Here is a 21,392-nt window from a genome sequence, read left to right on the forward strand (position 1 = left end):
CGAGCCCTTATCCAGATGGGGGAGAGTGGCCCAGTTAGCAGGGGTTACTACCTCTGTGCCATTTTTGCCCCATCCCCAATTCCCCTCCTGAAACAGTGGTCTGCCCCCAAAGCAACAGATAAAACAAGATGAGCTCCAGGATTTTTGTGAGCCTATAGGCAAGAGACCAGCTGCGTGCTACCTACCAGTGAATGGGGACCCGTAATGAGACTTCTAGGCATGGGCTCACTTTGCAAGGGAGGCAGGATGGGAATAGAGATGGGATCTGAATTCCTAGCTTGTTGGGGATGTGACATGAGATTTTATTTTCTCCATCTTCTATTTTACCTTGCAAAGAAGAGAGAGCACCTAACTGAAAAACTTCAATTTGCAGAACTGAAAAATGTCATTTAAAAAAACAAACTTTCAATTTGCTAGGAATCAGATCCTAAGCATGCATTAGTTTGCACAAACAGTCACAGAAAATTTTAAAGAGCTTTATCCACATTTATGTTCGGCCAATTGTCCCCATCTCTATGGGCAGGCTAAATTCCAAGGGACTTGCAGACAGACAAAGGGAATCCTGGGGTATAACAAGAAGGTAAGGGGGGGAATCCGTGGATAGGTTTAGCAGCTTCAAGCAAATCCAGGTTTAGGTCAGGATAAGTAAGGGCTGAATTTTGACACTTCTTTGGGTTCTCATTCCTCAGCAGATTGGAGGGAATCTCCTGAAATCCTCTAATTGCATAAGGGCTGTCCCTAATTCTTAGTGAACATGGTCATTCCTCAGCGATAAAGAGGTGTTTCCTTGTCCTCAATATTAATCCTACTTACACAAGCTGCAGAAGTATGCCATGAACTGCCTTGCACTCTGCTGTATCCAACTCCTTGATCTGATTCACTCCATCCAGATGCAGCTTCTATAATCTAGGACAAACTACTGAGATGGTGAGAGGGGGAAGAATTGCATAGAGGACTGCTTAGATTGGTTCTGGCCTCATCATGATTGCTTGGCTGGAGTGGAATCCATCTTTTTGTCCCCTGGATCACATGAATTTTTCCAAGATCTGGCAACCAAGAGCTTCTGAAACAAAAAAAGAGGTGTTTGAAAAGTTGCCCTTTTATATATTTTGTTGTTCATTCTATGAGGTCATTCACACAATCGAAAACTGTGTTCTACCCAGGTTTAGGAGCTGTGTGTACTCCCGATTTTTGATTGTGTGGAAGCAAGGTTAGAGGAAAACCTGGGTAGAAGTGATTGTGTGGAAGCAAGGTAGGAGAAAAAGCTATCCAGATTTATTCTGGAACAGATCTGTAACAAAAGGGGAAAGCAGGCATGAGCTCCCAGCCCCCTCTGCAATTAAATGGGCTTCTATGACTGTCGAGCGTGTTGATGATGGATCAGGAAAGATCTCAGGAAATGGTAGTGGCTCTCTTTGACTGATGATGAGAAGGCTCCATTAGGAATAGGGTAAAAAATAAAAATTGGAGAGACCAGCATGGCAGAAAAAGGAAGAATAGTCAGGGGTGCAGATCCCCCTAAGCATTTTTCATTTAACTGACCACCCCCTGTCAAACCTAATAACCCATAACTCCTCCCTCAAAGGATCTTTTTCCCCTCCCCTCCAAAATTAAGTGAGAAGTTGCCCCTCAAGCTTTCCTTCTGCTTGCACATTCCTTGAGAATAGCCATACTTGCTATTGGATCTTTCAGCAGTTGTGTGTCATTTACCTTCATCCTTGGATGTTTAGTGAGGGGCATGGCTTGTTCGAACTGGGTAAGCAAGTCTGATTATTTGGCATATAATTTATACATGCACACAGTTATTGTTGCACACTTTGGTCTAGTGAAGAAGGGATACAACAGCTTTATTAGGCTTACCCATGAGTATATAACATATACATTGTTTTTCCTCAGTATAAGAGGCTGTCATAAGCATGTGCAATATTTGGGGACTGCTTCATTTGTTCCACTTGCGATCCTTGATACAAATTGCTCATATTGTCCACCATTGTCCAAGTCTACAACAATGGGTCCTTTGTGACTGAAAGCAAGTACTTTTACTCTTTGGGAGAATAAGGTTTTGATTTGTTGTGTTCACTTCCTATACTGTGTTTCTTAGCTAAATTTATTGAAAAACCTGCAACTCTTGCTCTTAGGGTTGCCAACATTTCATTGCCAGAATGAGGGACACAAGTTTGAGGGGGCTGGTTGGGGGGCTGGGAGGTGTATGCAGTGGTAATCAAGAGCTTGAGTATCATTGACATATCTGCAATTGAGTTATATGCTATTGTCGGTCCCCTGTTGGAACCAACAACGTTGGCTCTATAGGGACCAACATTTCATCGCTGAAATGAGGGACATCCTGTGTAATAATAGACAGTTGGAAACCCTACTTGCTCTACTGGAATATTTCATGAGAAACCAGATCTCTGTCTATGGCAAAATCTAACCTGTGGAACATGGTAGGTAGATGATCCTATTTTACACCTGAGTATCAGACTAGATGGGCTTTTAGTCCATTCTGCTTGATGAGTCCAAGGGCATTCTAGGAAACAATAAAAATACAATAGAAGTACTTTCCCATCCTCTTCCCTGCTATGCCATCACTATTCACGTGGCTGGCAGAATCAATAGTGAAGTGGATTAGAAGCTTATGCTATCGTCAGGTAAATCCTGCCATTTTAATCTCTTATCGGGGCCCATAATCTGCAAGACTCTTTCCCATTTTACCTCCTTTCTATTTTCACCCTGAACTCCACATGTTCGTTTTGGGATCCCATCACATGACTCTTCCCTCATTGGCTGGAGAAGGATTTAGTGGGTACTTAAATGCCCGGGGCTTCTTTGCAGAGGCTTTTAACTCCTTCAGTGAGTGTGACATTTTCTCAGAAAGGAAGCCTTTTGCAGCTCCTCCTCATTCATGATCTTTAGCCAGCCTTACTCGTAGGAAGTTTTCTGCTTTTTTGGCACATAGACTTCACACTGCCTACTTCTGAATTTTAAATAAGGGAAACCCTTTAGAAGATTTCCATTGCTCTCAAGAAACGTGCCCATCGCTTTTGCTTTAAAATGGGGAACATGGATGGAAAATCCGTTGAGGAACTGAGTGCCACCGAATGCCACCAGTGGTACAAGAAGTTCATGACGGAATGTCCCTCAGGCCAGCTTACCCTACATGAGTTCAAACAGTTTTTCGGCTTGAAAAACCTGAGCCCATCGTCAAATCAATATATCGAGCAAATGTTTGAGACTTTTGACTTCAACAAGGTGAGTATTCATTTGCAACCAGACAGTAGTTGAGTATATCTACATAATATATATGTGTGTGGTCTTTATATTACTTAGAAGTTAGTTATACATGCCTATATCACGTGCCTATCAGATAACACATACATTATTTGATCTGTGCGTTTTCTACTTTGCACATGTAGGACTGTAATTTGTGTCTGTGAACACTGAAAGAATAATGATGAATGCCTGCCTTTCAAACACCGTATTTTGCTAATATCAAAATTTGCACACCTTTACAATGGCAAAGCAGCAGATCTGTTCTTTCTTTTTCTGTTGTAAATGGCTATCCTGATGAGTATGCTATATTGTTGTAAACCAAAGGGAATATTTTCAGAAGTTGTTTGGTTATTTGGTTATAATAGTTCAGTGATTTAAATTTATTGTAGCTTTAGATGAATATTTAAAATAATAAACTCAACAATTCCCCAATCCTTGTCCCAGGATTGCCTGAATACAGAACAAGAGAAATGGAAATAACATTATTTACTGCAAGCTTACTACAAAACAATAGTTGCTTTAGTTTATGTTCATATGGAAACAACTTTTTAAATATGAATAATTACAAATAATAGAACATAGAAAGAAAATAGGTACTAATTTGTTTTCTTTCTATGTTCCATTATTTGTAATTATTTATATTTTAAAAGTTGTTTGCATATGACCATAAAGACTCTAAGTACTGAAACAATACAGTAGCCATTAAAGCCATTTTTATCTTCTCATATTCCTCATCCTCAAAACAGTTCTTAAAGCAGTTTATGTAGAAAAAAGAATAAGAAATTTTTGCCTGTCCCCAAAGGGCTGACAATCACACACACACACCACACACACACACACACACTGCTGTGCTGTGCTGTGCTGGGGCTAAATAGGACCAGTTGCTCACCCCCTGCTTAGTATAAAGAGAATCACTACTTTGAAAGGTGCCTCTTTGCCCAGTTAGCAGGGGTTACACATATAGTCAAAATCCATACCAGAGTAACGTTTGGGAGGGTGTGTGTGTGTGTGTGTGTGTGTGTGTGTGTGTGTGTGTGTGTGAATCTACCATACCAGCTTTTCTGAAGAAGTATACCAACACCTTTATTAAATACAACTGGAAAGCAATTTTCGTATTATTGTTAATGCTCTACAAGAATATTCTGATCATGCAACTCTTCTTGCGATAACTGTGAAGATAATGAACTTTCTTAAGCCATTTTGTAAAAGAAGGTTCATTTTTATATAAAATGTTGGTTGTATGTTCAGGGCCAGCTCCAGGATTTAGGGGGCCTCCTCCTACTGGTGGCCCTGGTGGCACAGTGGTAAAACTGCCGCCCTGTAACCAGAAGGTTGCAAGTTCAATCCTGACCAAGGGCTCAAAGTTGACTCAGCCTTCCATCCTTCCGAGGTCGGTAAAATGAGTACCCAGAATGCTGGGGGGCAATATGCTAAATCATTGTAAACCGCTTAGAGAGCTTCCAGCTATAGAGCGGTATATAAATGTAAGTGCTATTGCTATTGCTATTGCTACTTGGCTTATCCCTGAGAGAGTCGCCCTGGTGCCATACACAAAGGCTATGGGCCCAGAGATAGTCTCAGGGATGGGCAGTGGATTCTTCTGAGGGCCCTTGGCCCTCATCAACTGTGCCGATTCTGACACTAGTCCTGACAAGTTTGCTATGCTATTCTTATTTCATACTTCATTATTTCATACCTGCTTTAGCCCATTTTGCATCACTGGAGTTGATAACGTGATCACAACCTGTGCAAAGGAGTGGTGGAGAGAGCCAGGCTCAAAGAACCCTATAAGGAGCTTTCAGGACAAAAGGCCTGGGTGGATTATTTTCTGGTCATAAGGTCCTAGGGTCAAATCCTGCTCTCAGATAACCAGGGTATAAATATGGAATCAGCCTGTTAACGTCAGAGTTCCAGTCCTGGTTTTATCCTTGTGGCAGCTTTGCACTTGAGCCATTTACCCACACACATCTTTGCTTCTGTGCAAAACAGATTGACCATTGCAAAATCCCTTCAAGGAGTCTCCAAGGAGTTTCTGGCTTGCCTCAGATCCCTGCAAAACTAGATGTGACTGCAAACATGTTGTTTGGCCCTGATTGTTTGGGGTTTTTTTTGGTAAATAAATGTTGGGAGAGGAGCCCATGAGAAACGCCGCATAAGGGAAGTTGGGATGGTGGTGGTAACCTTTGTCCCACCACAGTCCCAATCTGTACTGGAGGTTTCTATAACTGCTATTTGTCCTGGGAGGAAAGCTGCTATTGCCTCTTTCAGTGGACAGTCAAAGGCAAAATGTGAGAGAATGAATCAAAAATGAAGTCAGAGAAATGAAAGCGAATGATATAGGTGTAGATTAAGCTGGGCTTTGTATAAGGCCTGGTTTTCGTGATAGAGTAAATTTTGTACCACAGGGCTTCTAAATCAACTGTGTGTTTTCTGTATTCTTTGCTATAGTTAGTTTAGAAACTGAAGTTGGTGGGGTGTGAGGCAAGAGTTTGATAATGAGTGGTCACACAGTTGTTAGTATTTGGAAGAAATGAGCCGTGTTAACATATCCTGCTTCAATGAAAGCCACTTTTAACTTCTATATTATAAAGTATGTAATGGTTAAAAATATGGGTGACTCCAGGTTTTATTGTGAAGGGAAACACACCTTCCTCTGAAAATCATTCTCATGGACAGTAATGGAATAGAGAGATTATATATCCAACAAAACAATTTCTCTATATACTTAGCTCAGGATTCAGTCTGCTCAGTGAATTATGTGCAGCCAAGAGTGCTTTGAACTTGAGTTTCCTGAAGCTATCCCTCTTCCCTGTATATTACATGGGAAACCTTTTGAAACTGAAGGAAGTGGCAAAAAATGTTTGTGACATGTCCTTGGGGTTGGGGTCTGCTCTCTCAAGAAAGAAGTCAATGATCCTACTGGGTGAGCAAAATACCTTGAACTACTTTAAAGGGGTAGGAGAGGAGAGCTGGTCTTATGGCAGCAAGCATGACTTGTCCCCTTAGCTAAGCAGAGTCCGCCCTGGTTGCATATGAGTGGGAGACTTGATGTGTGCTCCCCTTAGGGGACGGAGCTGCTCTGGGAAGAGCAGAAAGCTCAAAGTTCCCTCCCTGGCATCTCCAAGATAGGGCTGAGAGGAATTCCTGCCTGCAACCTTGAAGAAGCTGCTGCCAGTCTGTGTAGACAATGCTAAGAGAGATAGACCAATGGTCTGAATCAGTATATGGCAGCTTCCTATGTTCCTAAGGGTATCTTTGGATACCTGCTCTGTGTGGCAAGTTGGGTGCAGAAAGGAAGGAATAGGTTTATTCCTATATCTTGTTTTACTTTAGAAGACAAACTAAGCTACATTCTAGTCCCTAAAGCTCACCTCAGAAGTGCTAGATGTCTCTTTCTCTGTTCCTCTCTCTCTTTCTCTTCCTCATTTGCATGAAGGAAATTCTCCTTGAGATAGATGTATTTCATTATGCAAAGAGAGGAAGAATATGTGACTAAATGCACAGTAAGAAGGATGCAGGCATATCCAGAGATTTTTGCTACCAAACTGTCATTTTAACTAATCTAATATCAAAAGCTAGTGCCACAGTAACCACTTCCCTTCCCTTCCTCTTTACCTTAAGTCCTCAAAGGAGGCTTACATAGGATTTATGTGATGCAAAAACCTGATCCAGGTTTTCTGCAGGTGGAATGAATGTCACCCACACAGTAAGCTTTTCATGGCTAATTTGGAAGCAAAGATAATTATGTCCTACTAATGGCGCAGTGGGGAAATGACTCGATTAGCAAGCCAGAGGTTGCCGGTTCGAATCCTTGCTGGTATGTTTATATCAGGCAGGAGTGATATAGGAAGATGCTGAAAGGCATAATCTCATACTGTGCGGGAGATGGCAATGGTAAACCCCTCCTGTATTCTACCAAAGACAACCACAGGGCTCTGTGGTTGCCAGAAGTGGACATCAACTCAACGGCACACTTTGCCTTTATCTTTACTACTGTATACAAAGAAGAACTCTCACAGAAAGACTAATTGCCTGTCAAAGACTGGCAGGAATATCATCTGTCCTCTAGCATTCACAGAAAAGACAGGATAGATGTGATCCAGTCAAAATTAAGCATTTTTATGTCCCATAAATTTCAGAGGAAAATACACTTTAGGATGTGCTCAATCTTCCCACTGACAACCACTGGATTAAAAGTGTTTCGTTTTGGCTAGATTATGTTATGTGTTGAAAGTCTTTAGATATTCTCAAGGTCTCATTATAAAGCAGGAGTTCCAGTTGTCTTGCAGACCCTGAACAGCAAACTGGGCCCAAGCTCTGCATAAATGCATAACCAATTTAGTGGCCACCAGTCATTCTTGTTGTATACCTAGTGCCACTGAAATCTGCAGGGCAAAGTTGATTTAAATCCAAGTATGGCACAGTGGGGAAGTAATGTGCCTAGGGAGCAAGAGGTTGCCTATATGAATCCCCTCTGATATTTCCCAGACTATGAGAAACACCTATATCGGGCAGCAGCAATATAGGAAGATGTTGAAAGGCATCATCTCATACTGCGTGGGAGATGGCAATGGTAAACCCCTCCTGTATTCTACCAAAGACAACCGCAGGGCTCTGTGGTCACCAGGAGTTGACACCGACTCAATGGCACAACTTTACCTTTACTTTACTTCAGGCTAACAGGGGCTGCCATGCCCTATTAGATCTCTATCAGGAAAGCCTATTATTCACAACGTCTACAATAGAAGAGTGTTCCTGGAAGATAACATTAGGTCCTATTTGCCTTCCATTCAAAACATCTCCAATTTTAGTCTCTCAGTTTTAATCTGGAAATTATTCCAGACTTTTTGTTTAGACAGCCAGTTGGGTTTGTACCCCAAAGCAGCAGGTTCTGCCATAAGTACTCTGAATTGTGAGCTCTGTTTTAGAGCTTATCAAATTTCACTTCTAAAAATTATTAATAATTTAAAATTCATTTACAAACTTCACCTTATACAGTGTTCAGTTAGCATTATCAACTGTACATATGAATTATCAGCTGAAAACAGACTCATTGACTTGGAGCCAAATCTCTGTGAGTAGCAGAAAATGTGTGAATGCTAGTTCATGAACTCTCACACATTGATGAATATTATATTTTTGTACACATTTGATCACTGCAATTGCATTACAACTGGTATTATATAGTAACAGTCTTATCATTATTGTCAAAAACAACATATATTAGAGGCTCCTATCACAATTTTTGCATAATTTATAAATGCCCATTATTTTATCTTTCACTCAATCTCTGGGTATTTTTTAATGCACTAAATTGGCACAACAAAACTGAAGGTTCCTGACAAGTATTCAAGACTATCTAATTCACATTTTTCATCAAAACTATCATTAGATACTGTCACTCAAACACTTACAGCCATGGATACAGACACCAAACTGAGTAAGACAATTGGCCTTTGTTTTTGTTTTCTCCTTATTGCATAATGGGTCAAACCAGTGTCCTATGTGCAACATGACCCTAAGCATATTTACCCTGAAGTGAGTTCCATTGAGTTCAAGCATGCTTTTCTGTAAGTAGGATTGCAGCCATAACTTGGTATTGTAATACACTGTGGGTAAATCAATCAATTTATGGTTTAGGGATTAATAAGCATGAGGTTGCATCATCCTATGCACTTGGGCTAATGTGACCTTTATTAATTTAACCAGCTGCTTGGATCTGAGAGTTTAATTGTTGTGTTTGGCCATTGAGCCAACATTCATGAGAACTTGTTAACACTCATCCTTAGTGCGACCTCAATGGACACGGCGTAAACCCCTTATCTGCAAACCTCTATCATGTTCTTATATGCTCTTGAGGCCCACTGAATCATTGAAAAATAAGTGATGTCACTAGGTATAGGATGGTATAATCCTATTATCTTGAGAGATTATTTTGGAAATTGTTGGAGCCATGTTGAAAGCCTAATCAACATCAGATATTTGGTTTTGGTTTTTGTTTCTTAATTAATCATGAATAACATCGTAGAAACTAATACGGGAACTGAATCAGTTCCTCAGTATGGATGTCTCTTGACACCTCCTCCTTTTGGATTAAAGTTTTGCATTCTATATCCATTGCAATCCTAGCAATTTAATTCTGCTTATAACATGGATTAGTTGCATAACCATAGAGTTGAGGCAGTATGCAACTCTAACCTCCCTACTCATGCCGTCAGAGGAATAATCGCCAACTTTGCCGCTCACATTTAGAGTCATCAGATCTTTTAATCTTGACCTGACCAAAGCAAAAATTCCATGTCACATAAAACTGATTATCTGAATAAGGCCTCTAGGGAACAATCTGCAGAATAATAATAGAATGTAGGAATGAGCTTAGAGGTAGGTTTGGAAAAGCATGTATGTTTTTTTTCATACACCAACTTGGAAGGAAATCTCATCAATTTAATGGAACTCACTGGCAACCACGGTTTGCAGCTTCAAGCTCCCATCAGTGAATGTTTCATTTGTGATTTTCCAAGGATCAAAAAAAGAACTTAAGTAATGTGCTGGACAGGAAAGAGGGGGATAATAAATACCCTCTTGGACTTGAGTGTATCCATTGTTCTCCGTTCTAAAGGAGTCCAGGTCTGACTACACACCTGAGCTAGAATTAGAGATAAGAAAGGTCTGGGGTGGGGGGGCAACAAATATTGGGGGTGGGGAAACTCAGTCCACCCCACCCCCCATTTTTCTGAAGGAGGGTTGTTGTTTTTTTGCTTTTGTTCTACAAAATGTGGGGGGAGGATTATGAAATATTTTCTTTTGGAATTATGAATAAAATGTTCAGATATATTCATATAAAGAAAGATGTTCTGGCCTTTATTCTCCCAGGCTTCTTGCTTGCTTCAATCTCCTCCAAAGATCAAAAGCTGATGTTGAAATTTGAAGAAACTGGCTCACAGAGATGTTAGATTCCTTGGAGTCCAGCAGATTGCAGTCCATTTGTAACAAACATTAAATACCATTTAAAAGTAAATCACTACCTTTTAACTAATTGTCTGCATAAATTATACTTCTAAATGTAATATACCAAACATGATCAATGTTATGAGCAAAGCAAGTTATGCATAATAAATGTTCCTAAAGAAAGAATGAGGTCGTGCATTCAACCATTGGTTGGTTGGTTGGGGAGGGCAGGTGGGGCAGAAGGCAGGGTTGAACCTAGTTGATTGTCATGCTGCTCAGTGCAGCACGGATCGAGCAGCAGCACCCACACAATCTCCACTGCTCTGAGCAGCGCGGATCACCAGAGGCTGGAAAAATAAGTCCCAGCATCCAGGTATCCCACAATTTCCCTAGCAACATGCATGGTGCATTGGGGAAATTCCCTGTGAACTGGGCGTTCTAGTCACCCGCCTCTGTGTGTGCTCAGGCTGTGTGCAGCCCGAGCACACACATGACCCCAGCCCTGGGGTTAAGTATGTGCTTATGTTTGGGGCTAAGGGCCAGGGTTAAAAGTCAGGCTTACAATGGAGACAGTAGCCTGGGTTGGGCCTCTCCTGTGAATAACCTTAATGTGACTATAGACCTGTAAAAAGGTAAAGGTAAAGTGTGCCGTTGAGTCGATGTCGACTCCTGGCGACCACAGAGCCTTTTGGTTATCTTTGGTAATAAAGGGTGCTTTAAAAATGTATTGCCTATATGTCAATATTCCCCCCAACATTTCCGTTTTTTTCCAGGAGGAAACCCAGGAGAGAAAAAACCCAGGGTTTTTTTATGACTTCAAATTTCCGGAAATTTTTGCTTTTCTAGCTGGAGAGGAGAGCTGGTCTTGTGGGAGAGGACAGCTGGTCTTGTGGTAGCAAGCAAGACTTGTCCCCGTAGCTAAGCAGGGTCTACCCAGGTTACATATGAAAGGGAGACTAGAAGTGTGAGCACTGCAAGGTATTCCCCTCGGGATGGAGCCGCTCTGGGAAGAGCAGAAGGTTCCAAGTTCCCTCTCTGGCTTCTCCAAGATAGGGCTGAGAGAGATTCCTGCCTGCAACCTTGGAGAAGCCACTGCCAGTCTGTGAAGACAATACTGAGCTAGATCGACCAGTGGTCTGACTCAGTATATGGCAGCTTCCTATGTTCCTCTAGCTGGGATCCAAAGAGATTCTATGTCTGCCCAAGAATTTGGACCGGCCCAATCGGATTTCTTTACTCCCCTCCCCGTCAAACAGCGGATTTCATTGCCATATCACAAATTGCTTTGGAAAGTCTTTTTTTCAAACGTGGTTTGCCATGTGGCATGAGAGATTGTGATTTGAGCAGCACAAGCTGAAAGTCTCCTTGGGCATGTGGGACTGGATGCGTGGCTTTTTATACCCCAGCACTGATGGATAAGTCACATACAGGAAATCCAGGTAATTGGGTTCAGTATTTTAAAACCTAATCTGGTTTTTGCGTCTGTAGCATAAAGCAGATTACCTGTTTGTGATCCTGAGGGCAAGAGCCTGAGTTGATGCAAGAGCAACTCCTATTAGAATTTCTATTTCCTTTCAGACTGTGTTATTTTGTATTGGAAACACAGGTATGGAAGCATGCAGATAAGTTCTGGGTTTCAGTTTCAGCAGATTAACAATGTAAAGGCAGACATGGTTTGAGCAGGCTGTTTCAGAGTGTCTGAACAGATGCAAACAGATGCACCTGTTAAAGTGTACAATACATGCAAATACACCTTAATCCTGACAAGTAACTTCTTAAAAAGTATCTTGAAAGACCTGGCCATGAACTGAACCTAGCTAACATGGCAACACCTGGTGAGGATATAGTGCCATAACAAAATTAAGTGAAAAGGCAAAGACAAAAAGAGTAAAGGCTCAAAATGAAACGAAAGCTCCAGTGGAGATAAATCTGGACTAACAATTCCTTATTTACCAAAATAACATTTATTTTATTTTGGATATTGTTGTGGTATCTTCCCCCCCTTTGATGCCTACATATCAATCAAATTAGTAGCCAAAAGAATTTCATTGGTACAATCCATTAGGGTCCATCTGTATACCCCTGTTTTGCGTTGTGTTCCAAAAATCACTAGACTGCATCAAAAAATACCATTTAGCACTGAATATAACTAAGATCAAAGCATAGGAAATCCTATGAGGTTTTAAAAAATTTATTACTTCCATTGAAAATCTTTTGATACTTGAATTAGGAGGTACAGCATACCTATTTGTTTTTTTGTGAGATGGATTTCACTAGGTTCACTTTGATTTTTAAAGCTGTGTACCTGGAAGACAACAGTAATATTACAGATTTCCAGTAGGTTGATATAGAAGTACAATTATAATTGTTGCCATTAAAAAAAAAAAACCTCCCCAAATAACCCCATTGCTGTTAGTAATTAGTGTTTATGACAGTGGTCTGAAAATCTCAAAGTCGCATAGAATCTTGTTCCTGTGCAAAAAAAAAGAAGAAGAAAAAGGAGGAGATGCAAGAAGGAAGGGTTGGGTTGCCAATCTTCAAGGACTGGCTTGGGGTCTCTAGGAATTGTATCAATCTCCAGGTAATGATTGAAAGCAATCCTGGAGATGTTAATGATTTAATATAGTGAAAAATATTGGGAAATAAAACCTTGAGGAATAGCAGTTGGAGTTGCCAACCCTAAGGAAGGGAAGGGAAGGGAAGGATGATGGACGGACAGAAAAACAGATGGACACTGAAGTGTGGATTCACATGGGCATCAGAGGGAACAAAACCACCATAAAGAAAGGAAAGATTGTGCCGTCAGGTCGGTGTCGACTCCTGGTGACCACAGAGCCATGTGGTTTTCTTGGTAGAATACAGGAGTGGTTTACAATTGCCTTCCTCCCACGCAGTATGAGATTATGCTTTTGCCATTGTCACTTGTTTATTTATTATTTCACTAAAACATTTATATCCTGCCTTTTGCATGACCATCCCACTTTTGGTGTGGGTATGACTCTTGTGTGTGTTCTGAATGCACAACTCAAATGCCCCAGTGGACTGGAATTCACACACTGGACTTGGTGTGTGAAGCCTGAGGTCAATTTTCAGCACATTGCTTATAACATTCAAATTAATAATTAAAAATATTAATGAAAGCAAGGGGGCAGAGGGTTGGTGTCAGGGGGAAAGGCAAAGAGAAAGAGGGATGAGGGATGGTGTCAGTGGGCCTTTCATTACCCAGGGCAAAGCTAAAAAGGTGGGTGGGCAGCATCTAGTATCAAGCCCGCTGCATTGAGCTGCTGCTGCTCATCAGTGGGACAGACCAAACACTCTTCATGGCTCATGCTGTTGCTGCAGGACATTACTTCCTGTAGGCCAGCAAAGAGAGTGTCTGTGGGCTGAATCAGGCCCCTGGATCTTATGCTGTGCAGGCCTATTCTGAAACATCATTGGCAACCATACCATTTCAACTTACCAACTTCTTCAGGAGAGGAGAGCTGGTCTTATGGCAGCAAGCATGACTTGTCCCCATAGCTAAGCAGGGTCTGCCCTGGTTGCATATGGATGGGAGACTAGGAGTGTGAGCACTGCAAGATATTCCCCTCAGGGGATGAAGCCGCTCCGGGAAGAGCAGAAGGTTTCAAGTTCCCTCCCTGGCTTCTCCAAGATAGGGCCGAGAGAGATTCCTGCCTGCAACCTTGGGGAAGCCGCTGCCAGTCTGTGAAGACAATACTGAGCTAGATAGACCAATGGTCTGACTCAGTATATGGCAGGTTCCTATGTTCCTCTCCCTACTTTTCAGGAGAACTGGGAGGCAATGAGCTGCAACTCTGCTACTTACCTGTGAAACATCACATTCATATGAATGATCCCTGTATACAAATAATGATGCCATGGTGGTCTTTACCACATTAGTTGTTTGCTTGAATTTATTTATTCATCATTATTATTTTATTTATTTGATTTAATTTGCTGGTGAAAGGTGGCGCTTGTGATTTGAGACCTCTTGAGCTCCTTTTTTCTAATGTAAACTTCCAATGCACTGGATATGTTAACCAATTGATACCTTTCTCCAGCCTTACAATAGGGTTGTGATTATACTTCCCTTGAAAAGGGTGAGATATTCTATTATAATGGAAATTAAGCCTATAGAAATCTTCTATATACACAGTATTTTAAGGGGCAGTGTTATTTGACTTTTTGGCATAAACAGATTATTGCAGACAAATGGTAACATGCATTTTGGGAAGTGTAGTTGGCTTTGGTGATTCCTACTGAAAATGTCTTCTACAAGAATATTTGCAGAGGTGCATTTAGCCACGGACCTTGGGGACCAGGTCCGTGGCCTCCTGCCTCCTGGGGGCCTCCAAAGATCAGGAGCATCGCCAGAGCCTCACTGTTGTGCCGCTACAGCCCTGCACCTGCCGCTGCCTCACCACGCTGATTTTTCTCCTATTTTCACCACCGGGGGGGTGAGCCAAGCAAAGCAGGCCACCCCCCACCCCTGTGTCAGCAGCAGTGGTGCACAGGCCTCTCCCCGCTCCCTGGCTTGTGCGTGGGATGCTCTCTGACATCACGGCACGTGATGCTTTCCATACTCAAACTGCCCCGGCTTGCCGGCCAGAAAGAAGCCCTCATGCCGGCCGAGGAGCAGGGAGAAGCCCACCCACTGGCTGGGGAAAAGCCTGCCTGCCATTGCCATGATATGGGGTGGCCTGCTCCACTCGGCTCACCCACCCCACCCCCTGGTGGTGAAGATGGGAGAAATATCAGTGTGGCGTGGGGTAGTGGCAGCACAGTGGCAGGGCTCTGGCAAGGCCCCCCACATCATTTGGAGGCCTGCCAGAAGGCAGGAGCAGTGGCAGGACCAGGTATCTTTAAAAAAAATTAAGGGGGGCCTCATGGTGAGGGGGGCCCTCTGAAGCCCTCTAGGTCCAGGCTGATTTTGGACCTAGGTGCACCACTGCATATATTTTGAGGCTGTTCTCATGCGTACCTTAACCTAGGCTAGGGAAGTCAAGCCTGCCTTAGGCTCCACATGAGAACCACTGCGATTTGGATCGATGCTGGCAGGGCAGCGCTGCCCAGCCCAACTTTTAAACTCAGCTCTTAGCTGGGGTTAAGGGCTTCATCAAGCCCTTAACCCAGGTTCCGGATCGTGCGTTTGCTGGGGCTACATTAAGCCCCAGTGGGCACAGGGATGGGTGCTTAGAGTGCCTAAATTCTGGGAAAATCCCCCAATGCTTCATGCATGTTGCAAGGCGTGTTGTGGGATATCCGGAGGTCAGGATGCATCATCCTGACCACCGGAGCTCCACTCTGTGCCATGCAGCATAGCATTGTCTGGTTCATGCTCCCAGCAACAGACAAGCCTTCATCTGGGGGGAAGGTAAGCTCAACCAGCCTCCACCACCCATCACCTCGCCCACCCGCTCATGTGAACGGCCTCATTGTATGCCCCATGTATTGAATGCATACCTGTGCTTGTGACAAAATGTATGGAACAAAAATATTCAAAAAGTCCAGCTGTGGTTTACTCAGGCTTCTTTGTATTTCAATAGGATGGCTACATTGATTTTATGGAATATGTGGCAGCTCTAAGCCTGGTCCTGAAGGGGAAAGTGGAACAGAAGCTGAAGTGGTACTTCAAACTCTATGATGTGGATGGGAATGGCTGTATTGACAGGGATGAGTTACTGAACATCATTAGGGTAAGTTTTCTTTCTTCCTCAGCCAATTATTATGCTGATAGCAGCTCCACTGCTGGCTCAGTGGTGGGGGCAAATTTTGACAACCTCCCCTTCCCCAGAAGTGTTCTGTGCCATCCAAAAATATGTCCCTGATGGTCACAGAGCTATCAGGGACATATTTTGGGGTTACATAAAGGACTTCTGGGGGAAGGGGAGGTCACTGAAATTCTCTCTCTCTCTCTCTCTCTCTCTCTCTCTCTCTCTCTCTCTCTCTCACACACACACACACACACACACACACACACACACACACTAACAAACATTGGTGCAGCATTAGTCTGGACCTCTTAAACAGCATCAACGCTATACCAGTGCTTCTCCCATTTCACTGTTGTTTGTTAGGATGTCAGCCACTTTAGTTAATGCCTGTGGTCTGATGCTGTTTTTCTGTTATATGATAAATGGTGGCATGTCAAGAGCTGTAGCAAGATAAGTCAAGAGGAATTAGCAATGCCAATTATACTGAGGGCATTCAGAAATCTCCCTCTCTCCATCCCGGTGTCTGCTGTCGAAGAGCTTGGTAACTATGGAGACTTTCAGTGGGAAGTATGTTTCTGGGACCCTTCCATAGCTCAGATCAGAAGAAGGCTATACAGAATTATTGTCCTCCTCTGCCACTCATGACCACCACCCCAAATACATCGATATTGGCAGACTCTGAACAGAAACTATCACAACACTCCTGTAGAGAGTACACTATGCATTAAAACCAAATTGAATCAAAAAGTAATGCTCATTAATTATTCTGGAGGCACCTTATGTACTAAAGTGTGTCGTGCATTCTGGTTTATTTTTTAACTTACAGGTGGGAATTATTTGTTAGTCCCATTGGGAAATGTCAGGCTTTGCATGAGAATTTGTTGATTCATGCATGGGGGGAAAATCATCCAACTGCTGGTCTCAGTTATATAAATCTGAAGCCCGGGTCATTTAATATTCTCCATCTACTTTTCCTGCAGGCAATTCGCACCATCAATCCATGTCAGGAGGTGATGTCTGCTGAGGATTTCACAAATATGGTGTTTGATAAAATTGATATCAATGGAGATGGTAAGAATGTTTGTTTCTGTGTATTCTACGGCATTCCCTTTAGTTAGTAGATGTCAAAATATTATTTGGAACCCACTATTGGGTCTGTGTCTGTGAAGGTTTCTGTATCCACTGCCATCATTTATCTTCAAAAGTCCTTTCCTACAATATATGTTGCCTTTGATAGTGGGGAATGCTTTAGACATGGGGTGTTACTCCAGTACAGACAGTCCAAATATTTAAAAAAATAAACAGGATTTATTGTTTCATAAAGAAAAATAATAACAAACAAAATCCTTTCCAAGGAACATACAGTTCAAAACACAATAAGTTACGGTTCACTGTCTTACAATCTGAGTCCCTTTCTGCCAGCTTCCTCCTTGGCAAGTTATCTTCCAACTGACTTTCTTTCCTAGGTTCTGAGATCCATGAAACTCTCCCTGTCAATCCCAGTACCTAGCAACGGTTACCATGGTGACCTCACCAGCTGCCAGACCAAGCAACAGATAAAAACATAAACATTTATTAACTAGTGAGTTCTTCACAAGTCTTGTGTGAAACTTGCAGGCTGACATCAATATATTCTGGGGGGAAACAAACATTTCATTTATCTAGGAGAAGTAATTTGATCAGATTGTGAAAAAAGATCTCAGATGGCAGATAAGCTTTATGATTTAGTAGAGAAATAGGTCTGGTTCACACAATCATTTGAATCTAGGTTTAATGTTAGTTACCTACATTAGTGTGATTGTGTGAGCCCATGCCAAGGTGGTTTATGGCCCAAGAGGAAATTGATTCCCACTTTGACATGGGTTCATACAATCATGCTAATGTTGGTAACCCACATTAAACCTAGATATGAATGACTGGCCATTTGAAACACAATTTACAGGAGAGAAGATGATGGATTCAAATTATCTGTGAGGAAGACGGTTAACATTTGGTTGACTAAACATTGTGATAGCCTGACATAGGAACTAATGGATTCGATATAAGAAAAGCACAGAACTTTTTCAAAAATGTGCTCACAGGCAGAATTGGCAGGCATGATACAGAAACCACTATTTAGAGGTCCATATCCCTGTATGACTGTAATCAGAAATCCCATCTATTACTTCTGGCCATAAACAGAACAATTCTCTGTGTGTTCCTACAGGTGAGCTGTCTCTGGAGGAGTTCATGGAAGGTGTACAGAAGGATGAGGTTCTACTTGATATCCTCACCCGAAGCTTGGACCTAACACACATTGTTCGAATGATCCAGAATGATGGCAAGAGTCCTGACGTGGCAGGGGAGTCAGCAGAGGCTGCCAAATAGACTGCTGGTTTGTTTTAAACTGCTTTTGTAACAGAAGAAAAGAAAGAAAAAGAAAGCTAAATAAATGTAATATTCATATCAAGAAAACTCAGGGATACAGATTGGACAGGTGTCCAATGGACTCTCTTTTAGAATATCACCCTAAAGAGAAAAAGAAAATGTACAGTTTTTTTGTGTACAATTGTGTAATCACAATTTTGTTTGTTGTGAACACAATGAATTATGGTTATCAACACCTAAAAGCTTTCAGGATTGCCTGGGAAGTAGAGGCAACAACTGACGTTTTCTGCTAGAGGAAAGTGTTACAGCTATAAAGGGAAGAAGGTGCTTAGCTGGCAGGTCCCTCTAGGATCAGCACCATGGCCAGCATGGAGGGAATTTACTGAATGGTGCCACAAGAACCCCTGTGCCATCTGACTGTCTCTGAATGCTAATGCAAATTGTGGTGAGGAATATTCATCCTGGGGATGAATAGGATCATGAAAAGTAAAACACTTGCAAAATGTGCATGTGAACCCTTTCCTCCTTATTGCCATCGTCCTTAGTGGAGCCCAGCACCATCAAAACATTATCTCATTCTGAAAATCTAAGTAAAATTGGTTCCACTGAAGTCACTGGCCAAAGTTTCATTGACTGGAATTAATCTAGGCTGACATCCTAACACTGTGTGTATACTTCAAATAACCATGCACATGCCCCCATGCTGGCCTCCATAGGAAGCATGGGCATTCTTACAGAAGAGACTGATTATTTTGGAGCTCGCCCAGTACTCTGGGTGTATGTGTGTGTGTGTGTGTGTGTGCTGTGTTAGAACTGAAACATGTTCTTGATCCATCCTTCAGAAGTGGAAGGACTACTGTGAATGCTAGCGCGGCATGCATGTTGTTGTTTGAAGCACAAACACAGCATTAGTCAGGATGTCAGCCCTAGAGTCTGTAGTATAATACAAGTATTTCTGCATACAGAATAATAATATAATCTTCCAGGAGTTGTGGCCCCTTGATGGCCAGTGTCAACCTGGGAATACAATGTAGAGACATACCACTCGGCCCCCCAAATTGCAAGAACAACAACAACAATTAATAATGTGCTGTTTTACTGAACCAGTTTCTATTAGTATGCAAACATGCACACATTTGATTCACAGACTTCTCCTTCTGCCTGATGAAGGGTTCTGTATAATTAAAAAATGGGCATACTTCCATAGCAAAAAGAATTTTGGATGAATAACTATCTCTGTACTGTATTTTGGAAACAAAAAAGACACAATTGAAAATGTTGATATTTTTGTTAATGAAAACAAAAGACAGCTGAGAGTTGCAGCAGGTCTGAACCAAATTGGCACTGTTGGTGAAATGAAGGCACTCAGAGAAAAACTTTGCACACAATTCCTTCAGAAAAGGATTAAGCAGCATTTACCCAAGGTTTTTTCTGTATGCCCTATATCCGCCCCCCCCCCCGAGAAAAATAAAACACCAGCACCAGTATATATTTGTATATTCTTATATAGGTATGTTACACCCTTGATAAAATGATTCCTTTTCTCACTCTGCATACGGTTTTCAAATGTGCAGCAGTGTAACGATATAGCTGAAAGTCTGTGAGTAAGGAACCAGGAGCTTTCAAATATGAACAATTTGACCATTAGGTCATGAGCAGAACTCAATGTGAATCTGGTGTTGAATGTCACTGCTAGAATAGCTTTTTGAGCATTCGTGGTGGCCTGAAAAAAGCCAACACATCAGGTTCTGTGTGTGACCACTGGGCGGCCGGGCGGCTAATGCCACATTTCAGCATCTAACAATATAGCTGAAAGTCAGAGGAAGTGAACGAAACTGTAGTTCCATGTGTCAAGAGGATGATGAGAATGGGCCCCAAGATTCACCATTTCTAAGGATAGGGTTTAATTTTAGATTATGCGGGGTAAAAATATTTTTATGGAGAAAATGATGGATCTCCAAGCAGAGGCAGACATTAATGACACAGCAGGGTATGAAAAGATTGGATTTCCTTAGTCTTTCCAGACAGTTGCTCTGTGATAGAAACTTTTATGTTGTCTACATAGATGGGTGAGATTTGTAGTAATGATGAGATATACTTAGCCATAGGATGTGCAAATTAAAAAAATACCAGGCCCACAAGCCAGAGTTAGAGCTAGAGTGATATTTCCCCCCCCCTTTTGTGTGTTTATCATGTGCCTTTAAATGAGTACTGGACTATTCAGAGCAGTATCTGCACAAGTCTCTAGTTGTTTCATGAAGAATTTCTAAGGGCAACAATAACATGTTATGACACAACATGTTTTCTTAGAAAATCTCCTGTACATAATGGAAAAGTTTTTCAGCACCATCTACAATTTTTACTTGCTGGTCCTGTGAGATTTATTTCCCATCATCTAGATGCATATAACCAGATTCTCATTTGTTCTAGCATAAATCCAGAGTCATTATCTGCACAGCTATACAGTGGAAATAGAGCAACTGAGAATTTTGGCTTAAGTGCTTTATGGTTTTGATAGACATAATAGTCATTTTTTAATAAATAAGGGAAGTGTTTTTCATAGCTTTCCATATTACCTACATTATTCTCTGACAAGTGATTAATGTACAGATCAGTTTTGAACACCAAGTTGTATAACTGCTCTCTTGTCAAAGTTTATACTAACTAAATGCCAGCAAAGCTAACGAAAGCCTTCTTTGATGGAAAAAGAAAATACCATTCTTGACCTTAGTAAAAACTACATGCTTAGCTTCTAAAATGTTGCTACACCTTTTTAACCAAATCCTTTTAAGGCTCTTTATAACTCATTGATAGAAGTCAGCGACAGAAACATATTAAGGTTGTTCGCCTGACCTTCTGCAGTGCTGGGCTGGCGGGGGCGGGGGGGGAGGCAGGAACACCTACCTTCCCCCCCACCCCACCAGACGATCCAGCAGCAATCATAGCTATGCGGCTCACACACCCACATGACCAGCATGGCATTCTGCAGGTGTCCCATCCTCCAGATAGCCCACAATGCACCCCACAACGAGCATGGTGCATCGGGGGATTCCATGAGTCAGGTGCTCTAAGTGACCAGGGACCTGGGTAAAA

General features: G+C 42.0%; 1 protein-coding gene across 1 annotated transcript; it reads left to right on the top strand.

Annotated features, from left to right (window-relative positions):
• The first annotated feature begins 2,024 nt into the window (after positions 1 to 2,024).
• Positions 2,025 to 19,778, top strand: GUCA1A (guanylate cyclase activator 1A). The gene is made up of 4 exons (XM_053250960.1): positions 2,025 to 3,249; positions 15,765 to 15,914; positions 16,913 to 17,003; positions 18,139 to 19,778. The coding sequence occupies exons 1-4, from the start codon at positions 3,052 to 3,054 to the stop codon at positions 18,297 to 18,299; spliced, it is 600 nt and encodes a 199-aa protein (XP_053106935.1). The 5' UTR covers positions 2,025 to 3,051; the 3' UTR covers positions 18,300 to 19,778.
• The last annotated feature ends 1,614 nt before the right edge of the window (positions 19,779 to 21,392 follow it).

This window comes from Hemicordylus capensis, chromosome 4, assembly GCF_027244095.1.
Source record: "Hemicordylus capensis ecotype Gifberg chromosome 4, rHemCap1.1.pri, whole genome shotgun sequence".
In the NCBI taxonomy this organism is placed as follows: domain Eukaryota; kingdom Metazoa; phylum Chordata; class Lepidosauria; order Squamata; family Cordylidae; genus Hemicordylus; species Hemicordylus capensis.